The sequence below is a fragment of the Fragaria vesca genome, linkage group LG5 (assembly GCF_000184155.1).
Source record: "Fragaria vesca subsp. vesca linkage group LG5, FraVesHawaii_1.0, whole genome shotgun sequence".
Lineage (NCBI taxonomy): Eukaryota > Viridiplantae > Streptophyta > Magnoliopsida > Rosales > Rosaceae > Fragaria > Fragaria vesca.
The window spans coordinates 11,702,851-11,729,147 of NC_020495.1; the positions used below are offsets into that span (position 1 = coordinate 11,702,851).

The 26,297-nt window shown below is 39.4% G+C and overlaps 5 protein-coding genes across 5 annotated transcripts in view; all 5 read left to right on the forward strand.

Annotated features, from left to right (window-relative positions):
• The first annotated feature begins 3,906 nt into the window (after positions 1-3,906).
• LOC101296960 lies at positions 3,907-5,105 on the forward strand. Its single transcript, XM_004299604.1, has one exon. The coding sequence runs from the start codon at positions 3,995-3,997 to the stop codon at positions 4,976-4,978; it is 984 nt and encodes a 327-aa protein (XP_004299652.1). The 5' UTR covers positions 3,907-3,994; the 3' UTR covers positions 4,979-5,105.
• Positions 5,106-7,293: 2,188 nt separating this feature from the next.
• LOC101294668 lies at positions 7,294-8,391 on the forward strand (the record flags this gene model as incomplete). Its single annotated transcript, XM_004301276.1, has 1 exon — positions 7,294-8,391. A coding segment is annotated over one exon (972 nt), but the record flags the coding sequence as incomplete, so codon positions are not given.
• A 3,386-nt stretch (positions 8,392-11,777) lies between these two features.
• On the forward strand, positions 11,778-12,961 carry LOC101297541. Its single transcript, XM_004299606.1, has one exon. It carries the CDS (start codon positions 11,863-11,865, stop codon positions 12,823-12,825), a length of 963 nt encoding a protein of 320 aa, XP_004299654.1. The 5' UTR covers positions 11,778-11,862; the 3' UTR covers positions 12,826-12,961.
• Positions 12,962-15,567: 2,606 nt separating this feature from the next.
• Positions 15,568-26,297, forward strand: part of LOC101297249 — a 20,664-nt gene continuing 9,934 nt past the window's right edge. Inside the window, exon 1 of the mRNA XM_004299605.1 lies at positions 15,568-16,743. Coding sequence (XP_004299653.1) covers positions 15,648-16,610 — 963 coding nt within the window. The 5' untranslated portion in view covers positions 15,568-15,647 and the 3' untranslated portion in view covers positions 16,611-16,743. The remainder of the gene's footprint in view (positions 16,744-26,297) is intronic.
• On the forward strand, positions 21,365-22,108 carry LOC101294953. Its single transcript, XM_004301277.1, has one exon. The coding sequence runs from the start codon at positions 21,365-21,367 to the stop codon at positions 22,106-22,108; it is 744 nt and encodes a 247-aa protein (XP_004301325.1).

A 26,297-nucleotide genomic window follows, 5' to 3' on the forward strand; every position in this document is an offset into this window, starting at 1 on the left:
TCATCACATCTGTGGAATAAAGGTATGAGGTTCTCGAGTGAGATCGACGGCGCGGTGGTCTTAGATAGACGACGCGGCGGTCTGAGATAGATGACGGGCGGTCTGGGGCGACGCCGAGGCAGTATGATGGTCAGAGGTCGAAGGAGCTGCGGGATCTCGTCTGGGATCGCCGGAGATTCGTCTTGGTTTCGATGTCTACTCGACGAGAACTGGGTATTGGGAAGAGGAAGAAACAGAGTTCTTCTTCTTGGTTATGGTGCTGGTATTTTCTGGTACTTGGGTAAGATGAAGAACAAGTTTTCCACCATGTAATTGTATGGTAAATTTTTTGGGAAAAAGAAGAATAGAGTTCTACGAATGAAGTATTTTTTTTTTTTTTTTTGAAATTAGTAATAGTAAAAAAACTTACTTAGATTAACTTAGAAAATACATTATAATTTTAATAGTTTTAAATTATTTAGAAATATATAGTTCAACAAACGAAGAACATTCTTTCTTTTCTTTTTTTTTTATTACAAAATTCTTATTTTTATCAGGTTCAGAAATCAAAAACAAAATTCTGTACCAATTTAAGAAGGAAAAGAAAAGATGTTTTCAGAAAGAAAAAAAAAAAAAGAATTAAGTATTTGATTAGAAAATGTTTTTTTTTTAAAAAAAAAAAATACTCCTTAGCGGTCTTAACGGGTTCCAACGGGTAACCCGCGAACCCAACGAGCTCAACACGTTATAACCCTTTAAGATAACGGGTTATAATGGGTTGAGCCCGCTAAGACCGCTAACCTGTTAAGACCCGCTCGCTAACCACCCAACCCGCCCATTTGCCAGGTTGATATTTATCACTCGATAAACGGTGTTCATAATGAGCCAAGCAGTACGACCTCATAGTAACAAAAGAACCAAAACACACACACACACCAACAACAATAAACATACTAAATAAATAAGAGGAGATGCAACATCCCAGTCTTAACAATTGCGACGAAGGCCACATCTAGACACTAAAGCATGTAACATCCCAGTCTTGACAACTTACACCATTGAGACCGCCACCATCAGATCCTCGGTTAACCACTCTAACTTGAACTCACCGCCCCCTTGAGACAACCCGCCATAAACTTGCAAGAGAAGTGATTTGAATTTAGCTTACCCATCGATCTCTAATACAACAACTAGAAACTTAAATTAACCTGATCTGAGCAAGAGGAAACCATATCATATACAAATTAATACCACTAGAACAACCACGAAAAGCCCTTGTTGTAACGGTTCTAATCCCTCACCAGAACAACTATTTCAATTAGACAAGTGTTTATAAACAGAAAAGAAACCATATTTCCATAATTGTGGAGCACCGTTGTGTGAGTATAGTAGTGTCAATTGGATTTGCAACACACTCCCTATCCCGTCTCTTCCTTCCTTCCAGCTCACCCACCAAACTAAGACGAAAGCATGAGATGAAGTCGGTGCACTCCGGTCATTTTCTCTCCCGAACTGAGACATTATGACGAGGTCGCCGATCGACAATGTTCATTCAACATAGAAAAATTTTATGTCTATGTGTGTGTGTTTTTTTTCTTAAACGCGCATTCTATTTTCTATAGGCACCTAAGGCTCATTATACAATGAATTGAAATTTGTTTAGTCCTTCTAGTTTGAAGTCGACATTTGTTTTTTTTCTTAGACGCGCATTCTATTTTCTATAGGCACGTAAGGCTCATTATACAAAGAATTGAAATTTGTTTAGTCTTTCTAGTTTGAAGTCGACATTTGTTTAGTCTTTGTGGTTTTATTTTAATCTGAATAGTCTTTAAAGTCATGATTTTTTATCTAAATAGTTATTCCGAGGACTATTCAGATTAAAATAAAACCATAAAGACTATTTGGATGAAAAATCGTGACTTTAAAGACTATTCAGATTAAAATAAAACCATAAAAAGTTAAACAGATGTCGACTTCAAACCACAAATACTGTACAATATTTTACCCTTATATAAACTACATGTACTTGAACATGGCACATTTGAGGAGGAGTCCTCATGGTACGTTACTTCCACAGGTTTGTTCTTTTCAGTTTTTAAATTTTTTTTGTTCCCTCAATATCCTTTACCTAAAAACTTGGATGATATATCGACTTTCACCCTTGCGGAGAGGCAATCGACACCAGAACAATCAGTGCTGCAAATCTGTAATGCAGGTGAAACTGTGATGATATAAATTCCTCCTCATGATCATCTCTGATCATAGCTTAGCTGAGACGTACACGGTAAACCCTAAACCCCAAACCTAGTAGCTAGCTGGTTTTAATTCCACTCATCAAGTCTCATAGGTCATGGCTTGCCACCACCTCCTCCACCACCATCCATCCTCATCATCTCTCGATGACTCATTTACAGTGTTGATCCAGCTGGAGCTGCCGCAATTAACCAGACCCAGACCCCCCTCTCTAACTATTAAATGCTTTTGCTACTAAGATTAGCCTTCCTCACGCGACTCACGAGCCTTGTGTGTCTTACTGCCACTCAAGTGGTCCACTAAATTATAGGTGCGTGCTCCCACGCGCTGTACCCCACACATAGGATACCCCAGCGGACTGCCAGTTGGCCTACCCAAGTGCCACGCTTCCCAATCGACATTCATTTTCCCCGTCCAGCCTGTGATCCCAACGTTTATCTCTACATGAATTCCCCATTTTGCCCACCGAATATTCCGGACTTTGTATCATTGAGTCGGGGTGGTTTGGGGATTTTGAGTTCTTTTTGCAATCTGTAGCAAGCTAAGGGGGTGTGATGTGTTTTGTCTTCTGGCGAGGTAAGAAAGAAAGGTGTCACTTACTTCCACAAAAGGACGCCTATGCCTAACCCATAAATAATGTAGATTATAGAATATGAATTTATATTATATCCGTTTGGGCTGTAACTCACGTTTCCTGACTTTCCTCTATAGGATGTGACAAGACAAGTGCTTCACTCTCACGCTCTTCTTGTCTTACACTGCCTCATATTCAATAGACAAAAATTTAACAAGAACAAATTATATAATATCTAAGTTAACTAATTTGTTTTTTTTTCCTTGGTTAATTATATCCATAAAATCAAGTAAAGTTCAATTTGCACCTTTTTAGGGCATTAGTAAAATCCTAATCAATGAGCAACAAAATATATCCTATTTTATGTAATATATAAATGTTGATAAATAGAGTTTGATTAAGACTTGTTTTGAAACTACATGCTCTGAATGAAGTAGTTGTACGAAACAAACCTTTCACTACCATAATTACAGCTTCTTTAGCAATCTTTCACTACTATGGTTACAACTCATTCAGCTAAAACGTAAACTACTATAGTACCATATTTGTTGATTTTCTCTAATACAAATCAATTTGTTGTTGACCCATACAAATCTTAACCAGATTAGTTTTACAAATTTATTTAAATACAATGTGTAAAACAGAAAAATGAGTAAAAGACTTCATATTTTTTGCTTTTGAAAAGCTAAAGCTTAGTTCAGCCTAGATATCAATGAAAATCACATGTCTAAAAACAAAAAAGTAAATATAATAATGAAAAAGAATAAAGAAAAAGTAAAGGTAATTATTTGTACCAAAGAGAAATACAACATGATAATTGTGTAGTTGCCTAGTTGGAGCGTGGTAAACACCTGCGGGGTGAAAGCGTGGTGTTAGACAATGAGACCCAACGGCATTCAGCAATAAAGAAACGCGCTTGGGGGAGAGTGATCTCTTTTAATTTCTTTTACTGCCACAAAGCAAATCGTAAATGAGAAGCCACCTCTTAAACCCCACACTCTCATTTTCTCTCTCTTCTTACCTCCCACATTCAATTAACCCCTGCATTTTAAACCTCCTCCTCCACCACTATAAAAACCTCTCTCCATTTCTCTCATCTCCCATCTCACAAGCTCTCTTCTCCTTCTCTCTCTCTCTCTAGCTTGATCTTAAAAACCCCATTAATTTCTCTCTCTAAAACCCTCAAAAATGGCTTCTTCCTCTTCTTGTTTGATACTATCACTCTTCTTAGTGGTCTCTTTCTTCCAAGTTTCACTTGCTTCTTCTAGGTTGTTCCAAGTCTCCTTGGCAACAAGGAAGCTCAGTCAGCTTGTTCAAGACCAGACCCAGCTCTTGAAATACCACAACGGTCCTCTTCTCAACGGCAAAATCGCCATCAATCTCATCTGGTACGGCAACTTCAAGCCGGCACAGAAAGCCATTGTTTCCGATTTCATCACCTCCTTATCTTCATCTTCCTCGCCGGCCCAGGCCAAACAGCCCTCCGTCGCTACCTGGTGGAAAACCACCGAGAAGTACTACCACCTCACCTCCAAGAAGTCCTCTCTTTCCATTGCTCTTGGGAACCAGATTTCCAATGAGAAATATTCTCTTGGAAAGTCTCTGACCAACAAACAGATCATTAAGTTGGCTTCAATGGGTGACCAGAAGAACGCAATCAATGTCGTCTTGACTTCAGCCGATGTCGTCGTCGATGGGTTCTGTATGAACCGGTGCGGTACCCATGGCTCTGCTTCCGGCTCATCTCACATCCGAGGCAAGAACTACAAGTTCGCTTACATTTGGGTCGGAAACTCCGAGACTCAATGCCCTGGTCTCTGTGCCTGGCCGTTCCACCAGCCCATCTACGGCCCACAGAGCCCACCCCTCGTCGCTCCCAACAACGACGTTGGCCTTGACGGCATGGTGATCAACTTGGCGAGCCTCTTGGCCGGAACAGCAACCAACCCTTTTGGAAATGGTTACTTCCAGGGTCCCGCTGAGGCTCCATTGGAGGCTGCTTCAGCTTGTCCCGGGGTTTATGCCAAAGGGGCTTATCCGGGTTACGCCGGAGACCTTTTGGTGGATGCTACAACTGGCGCAAGCTACAATGCCAATGGTGCTAATGGAAGGAAGTACTTGGTTCCTGCTCTGTTTGATCCATCTACCTCAAGCTGTTCCACTTTGGTCTAGGATGGATTAGTACTGGTGAAAATTAGGAGTAGATAATAATCATATTCATTGATTTGTTTTAGTTCTTTGGGTTATGCGGATATAATAATATAAGCTACTGCAAATCGTTTTGATTTGCATCAGAAAATTTTGTGCCTGTATTTTGATTTCCTGCTTGGTTTGTGACTTGTGAGAGATTGGGTTTTTGCTGGATTTTGTGAACTTGGAATTGAATGGAGTTGTGGCAAATCTAAACGAGTACAAGCAAAAGCACAAGATGGGCAAAGGATGAGAGCCAAAGACTAAGAACGAAGTTTACAAACTAAAGGTCACAAAAAGGATAAAAGGTAAAAGTGGCAAGTGACATTATCCACAACTATACCAATCAAACCACCCCATTCTGTGGAGTACTACTGTCCAAAATAATTGAGTTCTATCCGATGTGTCACTGCATTCTATCAAATGTATCGAGCAGAGTATACACGTTAATATGCATTTACATTATTAATGTACAACCCTTTAAATTATCGAATGAAGACTTAAATTTTTTCTTTTTATTTTTATTTTTGATCCGATCAAATTAAGCGTCTATAATAAGAGTATTTCTTATATTCGATCTTAAGTCCTCACCTCCTGTGTTGAACCTAAGACTATTTTTTTAGGTTTTAATTTTGTTAACGTTATTAAAATACATGCATGATAATACGATGTTGATGACTGAATCAAAATATTACATATTAGTTGTTCGGTTTATATGTTCTTTATCTAAATGTAACGGATTCGAGTCAAGCTTGAATGCTTCAATGCGAAGTTCTAACATTTAGAGGTAATGAGAACTGGGTTCATAATCTGAACTGTGAATTGTTTGCATTATGAAGCTCATCACTTCATGGGATTTAGTAAGTTGATCAAACTTTATATTTTCTTTGAAATTATCGATAGGGGACAAAGCCAAGGGAATTTTCTGTAGCTGACTTTGTTTATGTGTTTCATATGGTTGGACGGTGGGGAACGTGTGCGTCATAAACTTTGCACCACTTTACCTACTATGATTCAAGGACTTGGGACTCGGGAGCTACCATTTGTTGAGGCCTAGTATATTTGCTTGCAAAACCGAACAGCAAATTGAGTGAATTTTATAAACTCAAGTGGTCACTTGGTCTCCCAAACCAATGGAAGATGCATATGCTAATTCAAAAAACAGTGGATATAGTCTCTTTAAAAAGACACAAGTTACTAATTAAATAATTAAGGACTGAAGATTTAAAATCACAATTTGAGGGAAAAGCCAAAACTTGAGCAGTTCTCTGAATTTGGCTAATCAAAAAAATTGGGGCTAAAGGAAGAAAAAAGATTTGAGAGAAAATGATAGAAATAAATGAGAAATCAAGGGATACACCTAAATCGAAGACAAAGATATAAGAAGTTGCACACTGGCATCCATTTTGGGTGCGAGGTTATTTGCAATTGATTGGTAAATTGTCTGTAAAAAAAAAAAAATTATGATTATAATGTTCACTCGTTATCAATGCATTAAAGGCTAACATTATCTCTAGCTTAATGCCTTAATCACCATACATATAAAGAGATATGCGCTCATGTACTATACTTGGACTTCATTTGAACATGTAGGTTCAGATTGCCCAAGGTATACAGGGTACATTGTTGAACACATTTCTAATGTGAGAAAAACTCTCACACACACTCCTCACTTGTTTCAAACCACATAACTTCAACAAAACAAACCACTCTATATCAAACCAGAAAATAAAAGACAGAATTGGAGAACCTGAACCTAAAATGAGGGCATCCAGCTACTCCACGTATAAGAGCTTTGGTTTTTTGCAATAATCATGCCCAATTTGTCCTAATCAAGTTGACAACTACTATTGCAATAATCACTTGCACAAGAAAACTGTGCTGAGCATTAGTCACACCCTTCGCCACATAACTCCAGCCTCCCTCTGGAATAATATGGCAAATGCCAGTCATGAGTGAGCTCTCAGTTTTGTTCCTTTTCGTTCTCATCTGGACTGTCTTTATTTGTCCCAATTCACTTAGCTGGCTAAACCTGTCACCATTTCTCCAAGTCTTCAGATTCGGTTTGAAGCAAAAATGAGTCGCCCACACCCAATTAAGAAACCCAACGCGTTGTCCTACTGGCCTCTTCACAATGCAAATCCCACTTTACTACCTCCTTCCATGCACTTTCTTTCCCCTAGTCTCCCACCATTATATATACCCTTCTCCCATAGATCATTCCAACTCACAAAGACTTGAGCTCCATCAAATCTTTTCTAGCATCACTCGACTTCCCATAGTGAATTCTGTGTTATAATCCAAACAGGGCTTCTTCTAGTTTCAAGCAATTGCTTTCATTTGTTCTGCTGCTCGGTTTGATACATTTTAGCTCAGCAGGTAGAACCTTACTACCTGCTGAGACGTCGGACCAAACCCAGCAGCCTATACTATTCCAGTACCACAAAGGCCCTCTTCTAACCGGCAAAATCTCCATCAATTTGATCTGGTACGGAAAATTCAAGCCTTCCCAGCGCGCAATTGCTTCCGATTTCATCACCTCCCTTTCCACTTCTTCTCCATCTGCAAACCAGCCATCAGTTGCTACATGGTGGAAATCCATAGAAAAATACTACCACCTCGCCAATGCTAAGAAAAGTTCACTTCTTACCCTCTCATTGGGTGCCCAAATCCTCGACGAGAGCTACTCTATGGGCAAGTCCCTATCTCAAACACACATAAAAAAGTTGGCAGCCAAGGGTAGCCAGAGCAATGCCATCAATGTTGTCTTGACCTCATCAGATGTTCTAATTGATGGGTTCTGCTCTAGCAAATGTGGTACACATGGTTCTTCAAGGAGCTCTTTCGTCAGAGGCAAGAGCTCCAGGTTTGCTTACATCTGGGTGGGGAACTCCGAGACCCAATGCCCAGGTCAATGTGCTTGGCCATTCCACCAACCTATCTATGGACCACAGACCACACCATTGGTGGCACCCAACAACGATGTCGGTGTGGACGGCATGATCATCAATCTAGCTAGCCTTTTGGCTGGGACCGTGACCAACCCTTTTGGAAATGGGTTCTACCAGGGTCCCAAAGAAGCTCCATTAGAGGCTGCCTCGGCTTGTCCTGGAGTTTATGCTAAAGGAGCTTATCCTGGTTACGCCGGAGACCTCTTGGTGGATGCTACGACTGGTGCCAGCTACAACGCCAACGGTTTGAACGGGAAGAAGTACTTGCTTCCTGCTTTGTTTGACCCTTCAACCTCAACCTGTTCTACTCTTGTTTGAGAGTAATTAGGAGATGTGACCACGTTAGAGTATAAATTATGTAGAGAATACAGTCATTGATTCTACAATTCCCATTCTTTATTTTTTCTCAAATGAAAATAATAAAAATTCAAATTTCACATGATACTTTTGCTTGTTCTGATTTCATGAATATGAATATTTACATCATGTTCTCGAAAAAACAAAAACAAATGGTATCTAGATCAAACACATATTGGAAATGCACTCCAAATTAAAGATAAAGAACAACATAGTGTCTACTGTCTACTAAAAGCAAAACAAAAATGATGATCAATTGTAGCCAAATACTCCTCCCCTACTGAGAAGGGGTATCATGATTTATGAGCATGATTAGTTATCCATCACCTTGTATAATTTCTGTAAAATGAAACAAATAGCTAACAAGTCATGAAAGAGTTTTACATGTTTCGAGTCATGTAAAATTTAATGGGATAAAATGGTTGTATTTTTTCTTTTTGAAAAAAAGTATGATAAGGCTGGTCTTACATCATATCCATTAATGAAACTAAAGAATACATTGAGATAGTGATTTGGAGAAAATGATTGTATAATTCCCCAAGATTGTATGCACAATGTATACATACAACGGCATGTAAAAGTTTATGGGTCTGCAAGCAATACCTGGGTTATTAAGGCAATTGCATATCAGTGGCGAGTCACATAAGCAAGATTTAGGAATGAAAGGCATATGCATGAGGGAGAAGGCATTTTAATCTTGCTCCATCAAATCAAAGGACCTTCCTTGGTTAATTACATAAGCAAGATTTAGGAATGAAAGGCAAATGCATGAGGCAGAAGGCATTTTGATCTTGCATTCTTGCTCCATCAAATCAAAGGACCTTCCCGAGTAATTAACCGGTAAGATATATCAAGTTCAGAAGAATTCATCGTATTACTCATCTGGGCTTAGCCATGGTTGTTTTGTATTAATTAGTTATGCTCAAACCCTGTAATCTAGAAGTGAAACATCGTTAGTATCAAGCATTGGCCCCAAAAAAAAAAAACACCACCCCTTAAATTCTAGGGCTATTAGCCTATTACTGTGGATCTTCCCTACCAAAACATGCATGCCCCCTTCCCACAGATCCATTCTGTGTCGATCTTTGTTCCATAACTGGTAGGTCCTTAGAAAAACCATAATTCCTTTGAGAACACTCGTTCAGTACAGTATATGTCGACGGAGCATGATACACATACACCTGCATCATGTCCATCTCTCACTGCTCCACCACAGCCGACCATCCACTTCATACTCCGGCCTCCATGGCCCAGGTCGTATATATCTTCGACCACCATGTCCGGCGGTGTACACGTGTCTGACATTATATTCAAGCTCGGAATGTCCCAAATTAAAGCACACACCAATCCACCATTGCCAGCCCCACTAACTTAGGATATGTGCACTTTCCGACCCGTGATATTATATGTTCATGTATGGGTCACCCCCATCCAGGTTCTTCGCCTCTAGACCTGTAAACTGAGACAAATTCCAGACACTCCAGACATTTCATAAGATTGAAGAACTAACCCCCAATGATCTCCAGCTTTGCTTCTAGCATCAGATGACTATGGTACGTATTAGGAACCTGCTACCTAATCAAGTTGGCTGTTTTATTGAAAAACAGGGTATCAAGCAGGGAATTCTTCTTCTTCTTTTGTTGTTGAAAGGGAGCGAGGGTCGTTCCATAAAAACAAGACTTGAAAAAAATTAATGTTACATAAGCATAGCTCCATGAAATACGACAAAATTGAACTATCCGAAAGAAGTCCTAAATAACCTTAATGTCGACATGAAACAATGACATAAACCTTAACGTCCATACTTCTAATTTGCTGTCTTTCTTCCTAGTAAATTGTACACAATGTGCCACTAACCAACAACCCTCCCATAAAAATTCGGCAAGCTGTTAGAATCAAACATTTCCTTGTATATGAAATCTGTGTAACCTAAACTTCAGTGGATTTGCAAGATAGAGTTATCGAATAATAGCAAGAGCTATAACTATTAACAATGAAATATAGTAAGCAAAGTCAATTAGTGATAGAGTTGATCAACATGGATGATCAGAATAAGCTGAGCAGGAAGATACAGAGGAAGGAGAGTCTTGTCTCTCTCACAAAGGTCACCAAAAATAAAGATATCGAAGTCAAAACCCAAGTAACATTCCCAAGGAGCAGCCTAGCCTTGATTAATACAGTATACAAGTGAAGAAATTCTAGCTAAGATCACAACACCAGCAGCTTCCATAAAAACACAATCACACTTAATGTATAGCGTTGCACCAACCCAGCACATAAAACTTGACTAGGTATTACACTCTTTCTTCATTATGATCACGTACAAGTGGAATGTGCATACTATAGAGTAATGGATTTTGTTGTGTTCTCTAAGCTAGGAGAAGATACAAAGAAGAGAGTCTTGTCTCCCACAATGGCTATCTAAATAAACCGATCAAAGTCAAGATCAAAAACTTTCATGGCAGAAGCCTACACACAGCTCATCTGAATAACTTACACCCTGTGAGGCTGTGGCATGCATGCACTGACTTTTAAATCAGCTGCACGCCTGCATCTCTTCCCACTACCTTCATCTGTATTCTGTTTTAATCATAATTGACTAATCTAACATACACAAGCACTCTTCCGGATCACACCCGATCCAATAGCTCACATCTACTGAATTGGTTAGATTCGAGTTGAAGAAAATAGGAAGTAGATGGATTAACTACAAATTGTTATCCCGAGGATTGGAAAGTACAAGTTTCCAAGTTTCCTTGATGAGACAATTGATCTTCTTCCTTTGATTAGAATTAGAAGTTAGCAACCCTAATTTCCTTCAATCTAATGAGTTGCACGGTCACCAATCTTACGTACGTATTAAAAACGACCTATAAGACGCAAAATAACAAATATCATTTGGTTTGAAAAATGATTTTAACGGATAGTAACAGACAAAATTAAATACAGGAATACTCTATATTTTTGCTATTTTTTATTTTTTATATTTAGAAGACCTCGGCAAATCAGAGGTAAACTTCTACCAAAATAAAATGCTATCCCAATTCCCAAATGACACAAACCAGTACTAGAGACTGCATTCAACAATTTTCTTAATTTTTGAATAGAAGTACAATTCACTGTGGAAAATACTCATAGCTTCTCATTAGTATTTTGATCATATAAAGTACCTTGAACGTTACGCAAAAAATGGTTAGTGCAAAACTTTCCCTTTCAACCTCATTGATGAAAGTCTTATTCGTCCTAATTGACTTGGCTGGATAAACCCTGTCATCTAGTCGTTAGGTTGGGATGAAAAACCAGAGCAAAAGCATCCCCAATTTAAATTTTAAAATGCAACGCGTTGCCCAGCTGGCCTTTAGCTCTCTCACTTTACTCCCTTCAAGTCCAACCTTTCTTTGGCTCCTTCCATGCATTTTCTTCCCCCCAAGTTTGAAGCACTATATATATGCATCTCCATATACCATTCCAATCCACCAAACCTTGAGCTCCATACCTCTTTTGTTAAATCACTAAACTCTCAATTCCCAAATTCATAGCTTTGCTATACAAAAAACCATGGCTTCTTTTGCTTCCTCTTGTCTACTTCTACAACTAGTCCTGCTCATCTCTTTGTTCCATTTTGGCTCAGCAGCTAGGAGCCTTGCTGAGACCTCAGACCAAACCCAGCAGCCTATGCTATTCCAATACCACAATGGCCCTCTTCTCACTGGTAAAATCTCCATCAATTTGATCTGGTATGGAAAGTTTAAGCCTTCACAGCGAGCAATTGTATCCGATTTCATCACCTCCCTTTCCACTTCTTCTCCTCCATCTAAAAACCAACCATCAGTTGCCACATGGTGGAAATCCATAGAAAAATACTACCACCTCTCCAATGCCAAGAAAACTTCTTCTCTTTCCCTCTCATTGGGTACCCAAATCCTCGATGAGAGCTACTCTATGGGCAAGTCCCTGTCTCAGACACACATCAAGAAGTTGGCAGCCAAGGGTGGCCAGAGTAATGCCATCAATGTTGTTTTGACCTCATCAGATGTTCTAATCGATGGGTTTTGCTCTAGCAAATGTGGTACACATGGTTCTTCAACGAGCTCTCTCATCAGAGGCAAGAGCTCCAAGTTTGCTTACATCTGGGTGGGAAACTCAGAGACCCAATGCCCTGGTCAGTGTGCTTGGCCATTCCATCAGCCAATTTACGGACCACAATCTCCACCTTTGGTTGCACCCAACAATGATGTCGGTGTGGACGGTATGATCATCAATCTAGCTAGCCTTTTGGCGGGGACTGTGACCAACCCTTTCGGAAATGGATTCTACCAGGGTCCCAAGGAGGCTCCACTAGAGGCTGCCTCAGCTTGTCCTGGTGTCTATGGGAAAGGAGCTTATCCTGGTTATGCAGGAAACCTTTTGGTTGATGCTACAACTGGTGCTAGCTACAATGCCAATGGTTTGAACGGGAAGAAGTATTTGCTGCCTGCTTTGTTTGATCCTTCAACCTCAACTTGTTCCACTCTCGTGTGAGACCTCTTGGGCGTTGAGCGACCACGTTAGAGTATAGATTATGTAGAGAATACAGAGATTATGATAAATCATAAATTCTTTATTGTTTTGAATGAGAAGTAATAAAGTTTCTAAAACTGTTATTAAGTTATGCAACAGCTTCAAGTTTACGAGTTTTGTAACATTATGGAGCAAATTTTCGTATAACTCATCAACGAATAAAGCTATGATGCCACTATGTGAATGCAATTAAGAGAAACGGTACGAACCTGTGTACTAAATGGATTAATACAACACATCAAATTTGTGGATCTGCCACTGCAATACATGCAAAGGTAACTGCATAGGAGTCCTTATGAAATCTGAGATGAACAAAGAGCTACAATACAAAGATCAAATAATCAGTTTAGTCTCACAACCGTTGCTCAACAGATGAATCAAAAAGTTGTATCTGGTTTTGGCTTCTAAGTTACTTGCATAAGCAAGGATTTATTACCTGATAGGTAGTCCAGAGACATCAACATTCTTCTGTACTTGAGCTTATAATACGTGAGGCTCTTAAATTACTGGTCCTAATTCCTCTAGTTTTTCTTTTGCGTTTGCTTGTCTTCTAAGTTAAATGTTTTAGGATCACAATTACACTGTTTTGCTTTTGTTTAAATCTCCCTAAACCTCCCTAAACCATGAACAAAAGTACCCTAAAACTAATACTGATAGAGATTAAAAAGTTATTCAATTTCAAAGAAATATTCATGCTCACAATGTCATAGACAAAGCAGTACCATCCACTGCCTTTTTTTTTTTTTTTTGGTGAGAATTTCTTGTAATACCATCCACTGCCTACCCCCACTATATGTACACTTTCCGACCAACCATGATATTGTTGATGGAAACATGGTATGGCTCTGAATTAAAGTTTTTTCACCTGTAGCCTTTAGTTTGTTTTTTCTCAAGAGATACCATTCAGACAGTGAGTTCAAGAAGATTGAAGAACTAACCACATCGAAGAACAGCTACGTATCAACCTCCTGCAATGTTGGGTGCATTGCTGAAAATCAGAAATGAAGCTAAAGATCACCAAAGAAAATCCCATCATATCACTAGCTAGGAAGAAACTCCTCCTGATAATAGGAAAGTTTAGTGTGGATTAGCTCTATAAGTGATGCACAATCGTAGATTAATTCCCTATCTTACGTAGTTGTCTACATTTTACGGAGTTGGTCTTTCATTGCAGTAAGCTTGCCTGCTAATACCAAAAAAGTTGATGTATTAAACTATAAATAGATTTATGTACCTAAGGAGATCCATGCTTAACTCGCTTCCTATTATAGTACTGTTCCACCATCAACAGCCCACATGAAACTTTGCTGGATATTAGAATCAAACTTTTTCATTCTTATCCAATCCGTGTATCAGAATCTGAAGTGGGATTTGCATGATATATAGTAATCTAGTAATCGAATGTTGCCTTCTGTAATGACAAGAAGCTACAATAATTAACAATGAAATATATCTAACTAAAGTCAAGTGATAGAATTGACTGAATAATGCACGATCAAAATAAACATCAGGAAGATACAGAGGAAGGAGAGTCATGTCCCTCACAAGGGTCACCAAAATATAATGACATCTCGAAGTCAAAACCCAAATAACAATCCCAAGGAGTAGCCTAACTTTACTATATGTTAGTATAAGTGAACAAATCTAGCTAAGATCCCTATTATTCCCACCTTCTCAACAATTGCTTCTACAAAGAAACCATTATGCTTAATCTGCAATTTTTGTTGCTCCTATTAATGTATAGTGTTCCACCAAACAACCACATGAAACTGGGGTAGCTAGCTCTCAAAATATTTGCTCATCATTATCAAAAGTAGAGTGTGTAGTGGATTTTGTTTTCTCTAAGATACCATGGAATGGTGAGCAATTAAATATATTGATTGGACTAAGATGATAGAATTTAATCACATGATCTGGATACTTGGATAAACATCAGGAAGATACAAAGAAGGAGAATCATATGTAGCACAAGGTTATCAACGAAAACCTCTATGGCAGAAGCCTACACAGCAGCTCATATGGAAAACCATAAACTCCATTGGAATTTGAAACCCTGGTCTGGTAGGCATGCACTGACTTTGTCCCTCTATTACCCGGCTGTACCTTGTCCCATATAAACCTTCCTCTGTATTCTGCATCATGTACAAATAAGCAATACCCACATCCATAACTCATGCTCCAGTTAATATCCCACTACTTTGTGAGAATTAGAATGATGAGTTTCTTTCATGGGGATCCATCGTTTTCCTTCCATTTTTACTGAATTTGAAAGTGAGTATCAAAATTGTACCTTCAGTCTAATGAGTTACATATCTCTCTAATTTTATGCACCAAAGATATCTATTGAATTGCGAAAAGAAAGATACTATAGCTCGCAATCATTTAAACATTATTGAAGTATAACTTACTCTCTTTAATGCAGCACACTCTTGTGGAAAACTACAAAATGGGGTATGCGACGTATTGAATCCTCATTGATGATAGTCTTATACGTCCTAATTGACATGGCTGGATAAACCCTGTCATCTAGACTTAGATTAGCGTTGAAAAGCAGCCCATATTTAAATTGCAACGCGTTGTCTTGCTGGACTTTAGCTATCTCACTTTACTCCCATCACACATCCCACACGGCCACACCTTTCTTTTTGGCTCCCTCAAGTCTTCAGCACTATATATACACCTGTCCATAGTCCTATCTAATCCAACCCACAAAAACTTGAGCTCTATCAATCTTTTCTAGCATCACAGAACTTCCCAAATTGATTTCTTTGTTACAAAAGACCATGGCTTCTTCCGCTTCCAAACACCTCTTTTCCTTTGTTCTGCTTCTCTCTCTGTTCCATTTTAGCTCAGCAGCTAGGAGCCTTGCTGAGACCTCAGATGAGTCCCAGCAGCCTATACTCTTCCAATACCACAATGGTCCTCTTCTCACTGGCAAAATCTCCATCAATTTGATTTGGTATGGCAAATTCAAGCCTTCCCAGCGTGCAATTGTTTCCGATTTTATCACCTCCCTTTCTTCTTCATCTCCTTCTCCATCTAAAAACCAACCCTCTGTTGCTACATGGTGGAAATTCATAGAGAAATACTACCACCTCGCCAATGCCAAGAAAACCTCATCTCTTTCCCTCTCATTGAGTACCCAAATCCTCGATGAGAGCTACTCTATGGGCAAGTCCCTGTCTCAAACACACATCAAGAAGTTGGCTGCCAAGGGTAGCCAGAGTAATGCCATCAATGTTGTTTTGACCTCATCAGATGTTCTAATTGATGGGTTTTGCTCTAGCAAATGTGGTACACATGGTTCTTCAACGAGCTCTCTCATCAGAGGCAAGAGCACCAAGTTTGCTTACATCTGGGTGGGAAACTCAGAGACCCAATGCCCTGGTCAGTGTGCTTGGCCATTCCATCAGCCAATTTACGGACCACAATCTCCACCTTTGGTTGCACCCAACAATGATGTGGGTTTGGACGGTATGATCATCAATCTAGCTAGCCTTTTGGCTGGGACTGTGACCAACCCTTTTGGAAATGGGTTCTACCAGGGTCCCAAGGAGGCTCCATTAGAGGCTGCCTCGGCTTGTCCTGGTGTCTATGGGAAAGGAGCTTATCCTGGTTATCCTGGAGACCTCTTGGTTGATGCTACAACTGGTGCCAGCTACAACGCTAATGGTTTGAATGGGAAGAAGTACTTGCTGCCTGCTTTGTTTGACCCCTCAACCTCAACTTGTTCTACTCTTGTTTGAGACTACTTGGGAGTTGGGAGTACTTAGTATAGACTATGTAGTAAATAGAATGATTAGGGAGCTTAATACTTGAATTCCCATTCTTTGTTATATTCTTTTGTATAATCCAAATAATGATATAAAGTTTCAACATGCAGTATTGTATGAATGTATGATATAGCCATATAGAGGTGAAACACTGATATAGAAATGCAAGACTAAACAATCATCTCAATCTGCACAATAGATTACCTCACTAGGATCAAGTTCAAGTGAATAAAAAGCAAACCTGAGCATTAGTCACGTATTCGGCGTCTCCTTCAATTTAAATTTCCATATAATCTGCATCCACAGCAAACCAATCTCAGTCCATGTAGAAGGAAAAACTTCGGTTGATTAATGACAGGATGTCTCCTTCAACCATTTTATCACTTTTGGTTAATTAAATTTTCCAGTGTGCTTATTTTCATTGTGTTCGCTGCTGCTTTTTTATAGTAATAGAACTGCTGAAGTTGTAATCTGTAATTACCTGTAGCTAAAAATTTCCTTAGCCAATTATAAATTGTTGCCGCTATATGCAAAGACATCTCCGAGTGGTGAACTGATACAAAGAATGAGATTTCATCCACTAGTTTATCAAGAGACTGAAATGCATGCCAACTGAATCTGATGCACCATGTTGTCACTTGGGTGAAAATTTCGTTAGCATTCTAACAGTTGAGTCACTTGAGTGATGCATGAATGTAAAATACTCCATGAGCATATATAAAGAATGCATAACGAAGCTAAACTAGCTTTAGTCTTTAAACTGAAGCTAGTTTTATCTGAGTAAACAGAACAAAAAAGTTTTCTATTCCTTGATAAGATCCAAGTTTTCTACACTTGTTATCAGTTAATTTGCTGCCAATATTGTCTGCACCTCATCACTTGTTTAATTGTTCACAAATGTCTTCTATAGTACTAACATTTTCCAATACATGACCCAGATGGCGAGGCTCAAACCTTTAATTCAGGTGTTGGTTTGTATATTTTCTATTGTACCTCAAACTTATTCCGGTTGTTGGTAGCCTGATAGGTCCTCAAAACCACAATTTCTTGGAGCACAATCATGCCTGTACTAGGAGGAAGGAACACCATCAGAATTATAGTCTGACATCCATTTGTGCTCCACATGCCGCATATTTGGCATTGAACCGCCCATTCACTAATAAACACACAATGGCCTGGAACCATGTATACCTTGAAATACACCAGGCCGGCCAACCTTGGCAATATGCACCTACTCCATATACTGAGGTTCCCATGCTTAACATACACAAAATGCTCACCGACCTCTACCCACCCCACTACCCGGCGCTGAACTTTCCGACCCATCATAATCTCTCAAATTCTCGATAGATAACTTGATTACCAAGGTTCTTGTTCTCTAGACTTCAATCTAGTGAAGAGACTAATTGGAAAAAAATCAGGATGGTACACAGAAGGAGAGTCATGTGTGCTGGCCACAGATTACCAAAACCAAAGCATTGTGCATAGTCAAAACTCAAAACCAAAAACCTTCCCCAGGAGAGGCCACCACCTCACTGTAATAAACTTCATTAAATATTGAAACCTCTTGGGCGGCAGGCGCTGAATTTAAACTCACTCATTCACTACCCTTATCACCCAGCAGCCCCAGCTGTATGCCTGTATCACTTCTCTCACCTACCCTGGCTACCCATGATTCTATTAAAAATATAGTGCCACTACCCCAGATGACATTACTAACTCAGTGACACTATCTAATACAGATACTAAAGGGAAATAGTCAGGTTGTCTATACTATTACTCTAGATCCAGAGATTAGCAGCCTTGTCGAGTACAGACAATCTGTAATCCGTCTCTATATCTGGATATTAGCAGCCTTGTCAAGTACAAACAATATGCAATCGGCGATATCATAAAATCTAGCTAAACATGTTGCAGATTAGCAAATTAACAGCCAATTGGAAACCAAGAACTAGATACTAATGGCACTAGCATGGTTATCTTAATCATGGCATAACAAACAATAATTAAGAGAAAACAAAGAAGTACCTGCTAACACAGAAAAGGCGGCACACAACTTGTCTTCTTCATCCTTACTGGCCGGGATTGTCTCATTTGTCCTAACGCACACGGCTGGTCAAATAAAGTCACATCAAACCAAACCCTGTATGAATTACAACGCGTTGTGCTCTGGCCTTCAGCTCTCTCCCACTTCACTCAAATTCAATCTCTTCAATTCCCCACATTCTTTGCCTCCTTCCATGCATTTTCTTTCCTTCAAATCTTCAGCACTATAAATTGGCATCTTCATAGATCACAGTAATGAGTAACCCAACCCATTAAACCATGAGCTTCAACATTTTTCATTCCATTGGTAATCATATTGGTTACGATTTCCCTTGGGAAAATTAGGCACCGCATCAGTATCTGAAAGAAGACCAATTAAGAATCATCCACACCTAGATTGTTCACTCTTTTAAATTGCATTTTCACAGCTCTGATCATTCCAACATTCATCTTCAAAGCAACCCTAATTGAAGGAGCATACCGAAGCTGAAGATGAACATAAGAATGAATTAACACAGAAGAATCACATAAGTACAACAATGAACTAATAGCTTCTATGAGAATGAAAAGTGAAAAGTGAAAAGTGAACAGTGAAATTGATTTACCAAAGGTAAAACGATGACCGCACTCCAGTGAGTTGAGAAGTCCAATAGGTCCAGAAATGTCTCTTTTAACATAAAATGCAGCCGGAGAGTGAGACAGTGCTCGCCGGAGATGATGGACGGAAAGCTGGAATCAAGCGCCTACACCTCATCGAACGATTTCCATTCTTCTGATTATTTGTTTTCGAAGCAGAAGCGTTTATTTTGGTTGCTTTTGTTTAGAGAATCGATTTCGCCTAAGCAGGCTGGGCCTGAGCGGGGCTAGGCGAGACTTAGGTGGACTGGGCGTAGGACCGGTCGGCCCACCTTAAAAAACGAAAAAATGAGTCTTGATGCCCAAGGTTCTTCTACTCTAGGCTTCGATCTAATAGAGACTAATTGGAGAAATAGATCAGTAAGCCACAAAGAACGAGTCTTGTGTGCTGGCCACTAGGTTACCAAACCAAAAATATTGAGCACGGTCAAAACCAAAAACCTTTCCTGAAGAGGCCACCACCTCATTGTAATAACTTCACTGAAACCTTATCACCCAGCAGCCCCAGCTGTAAGCCTGTATCACTTCTCACACAGTCACACCTACCCTGGGTACCCATGTTTATAGATATAGTGCCACTAGCCCACTACCCCAGATGACATTACTCACTCAGTGACGCTGTCTCTTTTTTTCTTTGTTTTTTTTGGGTAAATGAAGTAATTCATTTAAGGGGAAAACCCCATGATAGAGTACATGACAGTAACAAGGAAAGTAATCAAGCAACTAATTTCAACATGAGCTAGTAATAGCTGACTACCCTAAAAACTTAAAACTAAGAAGATAGGCCCAGTAAGTGGCCCAAAACATTACAAAACCCTAGCAACAACAGTAGAGCAACCAGAGCAGCCGCCGCCAGCAAAGGAGGGTCGTCGAACTCACGCCGGAAGCAACATAGCATGGATTATGTAATGATGTTCCCGTGCCAACGAATCTCAAATCACAAACCTTAGGAGACCCAATATCCAAATTCTCTTCACCATAGACACACAAAGCAAGATGAAACCATGGTTGCCGAGATGGTGACCAAGAACCAGAGCGGAGACCAAGAACAACAACAAAACCGATGGAGAATGGGGGGTGAAACACCCATGCGTGAGCACCCATACTCACCAAGGTAAGTGACATGCACTTTAAACTCGCAACCATACGTATCCTCACGACGTTTATGTGTAGAGGCAGAAGAGATGATATGAGTTTGGGTATTCATAGATCTGCAAACAAATGGATTAATTGACAAAATATACAGAAATGAAAGAAAAATCGAGGAAACAAGGTCCTCCCGATTTGGACAAAAGCCAGAAAATCACCACCAAGGGTACAAAAGATTACAGAAGGATCAATAGATCACCACAAGGGTGAGAAAATGCTGGATAAACCAGAAGAACAAGCTGAAGATCAGTGAGTTTAGAGGAACCCCCAGAGCTAGAAAAGCCTCCCCCAACTCTTCTCCCGTCGATCTAGATCCAGATGGATCAAGATCTGGATGAGAGAGTTGGGGAGAAGGCTGGAACTTAGATCTGGTTTCTCACTCTAGTTCTAGAGAGAGAGGCTGTCGAGAGAAGACTGTTCAAACTTAGACAGCTTAGTGACATTGTCTAGTACATCGTATATACTAAACAGTGGGGTTGGCCAATTTATAGTGCTGAAGATTTGAAGGAAAGAAAGTGCATAGAAGGAAGGAAAGAAATGGGGCGAATTGAGGACATTGAATTTGAGTGAAGTGGGAAAGCTAAAGGCCAGAGAACAGCGCGTTGCATTTGATACTGGGTTTGGTTTGATCCGGCTTTTTTTGACCGAACCTAAGGATGACAGGGTTTAGCCAGTCGTGTGCATTAGGACAAATGAGACAATCCCAGTATACAAGGATGAAGATGAAGATGAAGACAAAATTGTGTGCCGTCTTTTCTATGTTAGCAGGTACACTCTTTAGTTTTTTTCCTAATTGTTTTTCTATATGCCATGATTAAGATAACCATGGATCTAGTTCTACGTTTCCAAATGGTTGTTTGCTTACTATCTATCTGCAACCCTTTAGCAAGAGTATTATGACATTAATACTTGTTCTTCTGGTTTATACTGAGACCAACTCAAACCATTACCAAACCCAGCAGCCAATGCTATTCCATTACCACAATGGCCCTCTTCTCACCGGCAAAATATCCATCAATTTAATCTGGTATGGCAAATTCAAGCCCTACCAACGCGCAATTGTGTCTGATTTCATCACCTCTTTTTCTTCTCCTCCATCCAATGCCACATTATTAAACCAACCCTCTGTTGCTACATGGTGGAAATCCATAGAGAAATACTACCACCACACCAATGCCAAGAAAACCTCATCTCTTTCCCTCTCATTGGGTACTCAAATCCTTGATGAAAGCTACTATCTTGGCAAGTCCGTATCTCTTGGAACACACATTAAGAAGTTGGCAGCCAAGGGTGCCCATACTAATGCCATCAATGTTGTCCTTACCTCATCAGATGTCATTATAGATGGGTTTTGCTCTAACAAATGTGGCACACATGGGTATTCAAGAAGCACTTTCATTAGAGGCAAGAGCCCCAACTTCGTTTACATCTGGGTCGGAAACTCCGAGACGCAGTGCCCTGGTCAATGTGCTTGTCCATTCCATCAGCCAATTTATGGTCCACAAACTCCACCTTTGGTTGCACCCAACAACGATGTGGGTATGGATGGCATGATCATAAACCTGGCTAACCTTTTAGCTGGGACTGTGACAAACCTTTTTGGAAATGGGTTCTACCAAGGTCCTAAAGAGGCTCCATGAAGGTATAAGGATAGTTGGCAATCCTTCTATCTCACAAAACACCTGAAGTTACTGCTCTCTGCCAAGAAGAACAAGCTCTGAAGTCACTAACTCTCTCATGGTCTCAGGTAAATCATGCATATGCATATCATGTGTTTTTTCACAGAGGATAGCAGCAGGTCTGAGTCCTTAGTTGTCTTCGAATTCAAAGATCATGTTAGCATATTCTAATAGGTTTGTGCTTTGTTTTCAAGCTGTTATATGACAACTGAGTTTTGTAAAAGCCTTGGCATTCAAATCAGTCATGGGTTGAGATCTTATGTTGTGCCAACCCGTGACCAAATGGTTTGCTGTCCAAGGCTCCAGCGAGGTATAATGATGCTCAAACCAAAGGTAAAGCTGGAACTGTCTGAGTCTAGACCAGTTCTTATTGGCTGAGTTGTGGTCCACTGATGGACTGAGTAAGAGGTTATATAACCTTATTGCTCCATGTTTAAATCAAACTTGTTTTAGGAAAGGTATCATTGTGTCCTTGAGTTGGCTTGTGACAACTGTGTTGGAACTGCAACAAATCACTTCTATCCAAAACCTTTTTGAAGCAAGTTGGCAGCTTTGCTTGCGTCATTCCTTTGATGTCTTGTCTACCTATATATTGTTATAGCTTTGGCTATGCTCGGTGGTTGTTGAAAACTGTTGTATTGCATTTTCATTAATTGAGTCTAGTTTTAAGTCTTCCCTGTGATTATAAATCTTAGAGCTTGAACTAAAAACTCTTTTCATAAACTCATATCATGTTGCATACCATGAGGGATGTGTAGTGCAACCAACTCAAGAAGTGTTCACGGTTGAATCTGCTATTGGGTAGCTGAATTCACGAACAAGGCTTCTGAAATAGTTTCCAGCTGTGGCTGCTTAGAAACAAGAGAGGAGATAGGTCTAGACTAGTTTGGGACTAGATAGGATAGCATAGTTGTTGTTGTATCCCTGGATTTGTTATTCTTGTAATAAGTCAGTTTTACATAGTGAAAAAGTTTGTCCTCAAGAGAAAGGGGCACGCAGTTTTTTTTCCTGCTTCAGGGTTTCTGCGAGTAAAAAAATCTATGTGTTGATTGTTTATTTACTGTTATTTACTTTTTGTAAATTCATGTTCTGTACCCTAGGATAGCACAAGCCATTGCTATCCTCCGAAACAAAAGTCAACGAAAATTTAAAAAAGGCCTATTCATCTCCCCACCCCCCCCACCCCCCCTCCCTCTAGGACCTTTACTCCATTAGAGGCTACTTCGGCTTGTCCTGGTGTCTATGGGAAAGGAGCTTATCCGAGTTATGCTGGTGACCTATTGGTTGATGCTGCAACTGGTGCTAGCTACAATGCTAATGGTTTTAATGGGAAGAAGTACTTGCTTCCTGCTTTGTTTGATCCCTCAACCTCAACTTGTTCAACTCTGGTTTGACACTTCGCTAAGGGAAAATTAGACTAGAAATTATCTAAGGAAGTAGGGATTACTTCTGAATTTATTCATTATTTATTATTTTGTATCACGATTGACATTTCTTCATTCTAATCTATTATTTTAGAATGAGGATTTTACTTTTGTTAAGGCTTTGCATCCCGTTAAGGCCGATTAGGCTGTTGTTGCGGGGACTTGAGTTCTTATGTATTATGTGTTTTTTTTGTTTTTTGTTTGGCACTGCTAGCTAGCTCATTGTAGTTGATTAAGAAATCTCTTGAAGTTTAACAATTGCTACGCATCAAATCCAAAATTACTCTCATCTTAAAGAAGCAGAAACGAATGATCGCTTGAGACTCTAATTCCACATTCATAATTCCTGAAGATCAAATTGTTCTGTCAGTTCAATCGGATTAGATATATGAAACCAATGTTCTCTTACTGCACTCTAACTAACCTGTAACTAGTGATCAAAATGTTCCGTTATTATAAAGCCAGGATGGGATGGCATAGTGTAGAATGCAGCTCTGCCGATGATGTGCTTAGGATGCGATTTTTATTTTGCAAGGAAACCAAACATGCGTTTGGAAACCGTGAAAATGTTTGTGAAGGATTTGATATGGTTCAAACTGAAACGTTCATCACCATCCATTTTTTCGAGTTGTGTAAGTGCAGAGATATCGGTACTATAAAACAATCGCATTCCATACGTAAGATCGAGAAGTTTATAAACACTGAGCTTCCTCCATCACAAAGAGATAGAATGCGGTCTTCTATTGTGAATCACACAATTGAAATAGTTCAGAACTCTATTGGGTCTCCTCAATCCCCTAATTCTTATTTTATGGATGTTAATTTATGTGACGGGGTTATGGTCGTGCATGAAGCTAAGGATAAGTTAGGAGAAAATAGCGTACTTGATTATATGGTAAACACGAGAGAGGGGACATGTTGTATTTCTATGGATGACTACGAGCTTGGACATGATGCTAGTCAATTGCCTTGCTTGTGTTATAAATAATATCATTTGTGTGGCTGTCCACATAATCATTTTGGTTTTGGTGTCATCATGTAATACTCATTAGTTAGAGTTCATTATGTAATTGTGGAAACATGAGATTATCACGAAGTTACTTATGAGTGAAGATCAAGTAGCTTGTGAGTGATCACCAAGTTTCACGAGTGATCACTAAGTTGGTGTGACCATCAAGTAACTCTATCCCTATTTAAAGGGAACTAATGAGAATGACAACAACACCACATTTCTCCCATCTATTCTCTCTTAGTCTTCTACTATCTCTCTCTTACTACTTCTTCCCTCTTCATACATTTTAGTTTCTAGTAAGCAAGTTATCTCATTTTATAACAACTTGCACATTTTTCATAGAAATTGTATTCTTAATTGGCTGCGAAGACATAGTTGCCCCATTTGCCGGTATGCGATACCACCTGAATTGATTACAAGGCTTTAATATAACTTGAATGATTAATTACAAAACACCACCTTAACTATGATGTTATTTTCATTTTCATACCCTAAGTTTCATTTTGTTAGCATTTTGATCCTCTAACCATTAACACCGTTAAATTTTGATAATATTCAAGGGCGTTTATGTCAATTCATGATATCTTTATAATTTAAATTAAAACTTATACATTAAAATTGTTATTAAAATTAGATATTTTTCATTGTTGTTGTTCAAACTCGAGAACACCATTTCTTCACCCAAATCAATGGGTTATTGTGATCACGGACTAAAATATCCACGATATTCCTCGATATTTCCTTGAACTTTTTGTTTTTTATAAGCATCCATATTAATTTCATATCTTTCTGATATTTTATATTTAATCTATTTTTGGTTAAATATATCATTTTTATATAAAATTTGATAAAATTTTCATCGATATTCGATATTTTCTCGATATAATTTATTTTAATTATATATTTTATTTTTTATTTTTCTTAACATATAACTCCAAAAATATATATATACATACAAGAGTTCTACCAATGTTGCACGGACACTCCACACCCCTGGAGTGTCGGAGTGTCAGACACTCCAACACGGCGCCCGACACGACAAAATCCGTGTCCGAAAAAGTTGACTTTTTCGACGCGTCGTGGACACGTTGACCAGCTCCGACACGCCATTACGACATGCAACGTCAGCATTTCAGAAATTAAAAAAAAAAAATAATATATATATATATATATATATATATTAGCTAACTGGGGCACATGCAGCACTAGCAGAGACGGATTCGATATGTTGACTCTTCTCTCCTCTGATTCGATCTCTTGACGCAGCACGCGCAGCCCATCGGAAAATTGTTTTAGCTCCTTCGCGATGGGTGGTTCTGAAAAACGAGCTTAGGTCCTTGCCGGATCAAGTCATTGGGTAGAGCGGCGAGTTTAGGATTCAAAGTTGCATTGGCTCGACGCGCCAGCGTTGACCAACACAGCAGCCTTATGAGCCTGGGAGCAAATTTGATCACCGATCGGGGCTTCAAGGAAAGAAAAGATTCCATATGGAAGAGAGAGGGAGCAGCTTGTGGTGACTGGTGAGAGAGACAATGTTCCATGTGATTTGAAACTAAAATTTGATTTAAGTGTGAAGAAGATAGGTGGATTGTTTCTGTATCCAGAAAGAAAAGAGGTGGATAGGATTGGGTGGGGTTTCATCAGATACAGAGAGGGAGAGGGATATTGGGTCAGGAATAAAGAGAGAGAGCGGTTGCGTGTGTTCTCACGCAAA

What these genes read in the sequence shown, in the direction of transcription:
- LOC101294953 (XM_004301277.1), top strand. Translation starts at nt 21,365, where the DNA reads ATGACATTAATACTTGTTCTTCTGGTTTATACTGAGACCAACTCAAAC.
- LOC101297541 (XM_004299606.1), top strand. Translation starts at nt 11,863, where the DNA reads ATGGCTTCTTTTGCTTCCTCTTGTCTACTTCTACAACTAGTCCTGCTC.
- LOC101296960 (XM_004299604.1), top strand. Translation starts at nt 3,995, where the DNA reads ATGGCTTCTTCCTCTTCTTGTTTGATACTATCACTCTTCTTAGTGGTC.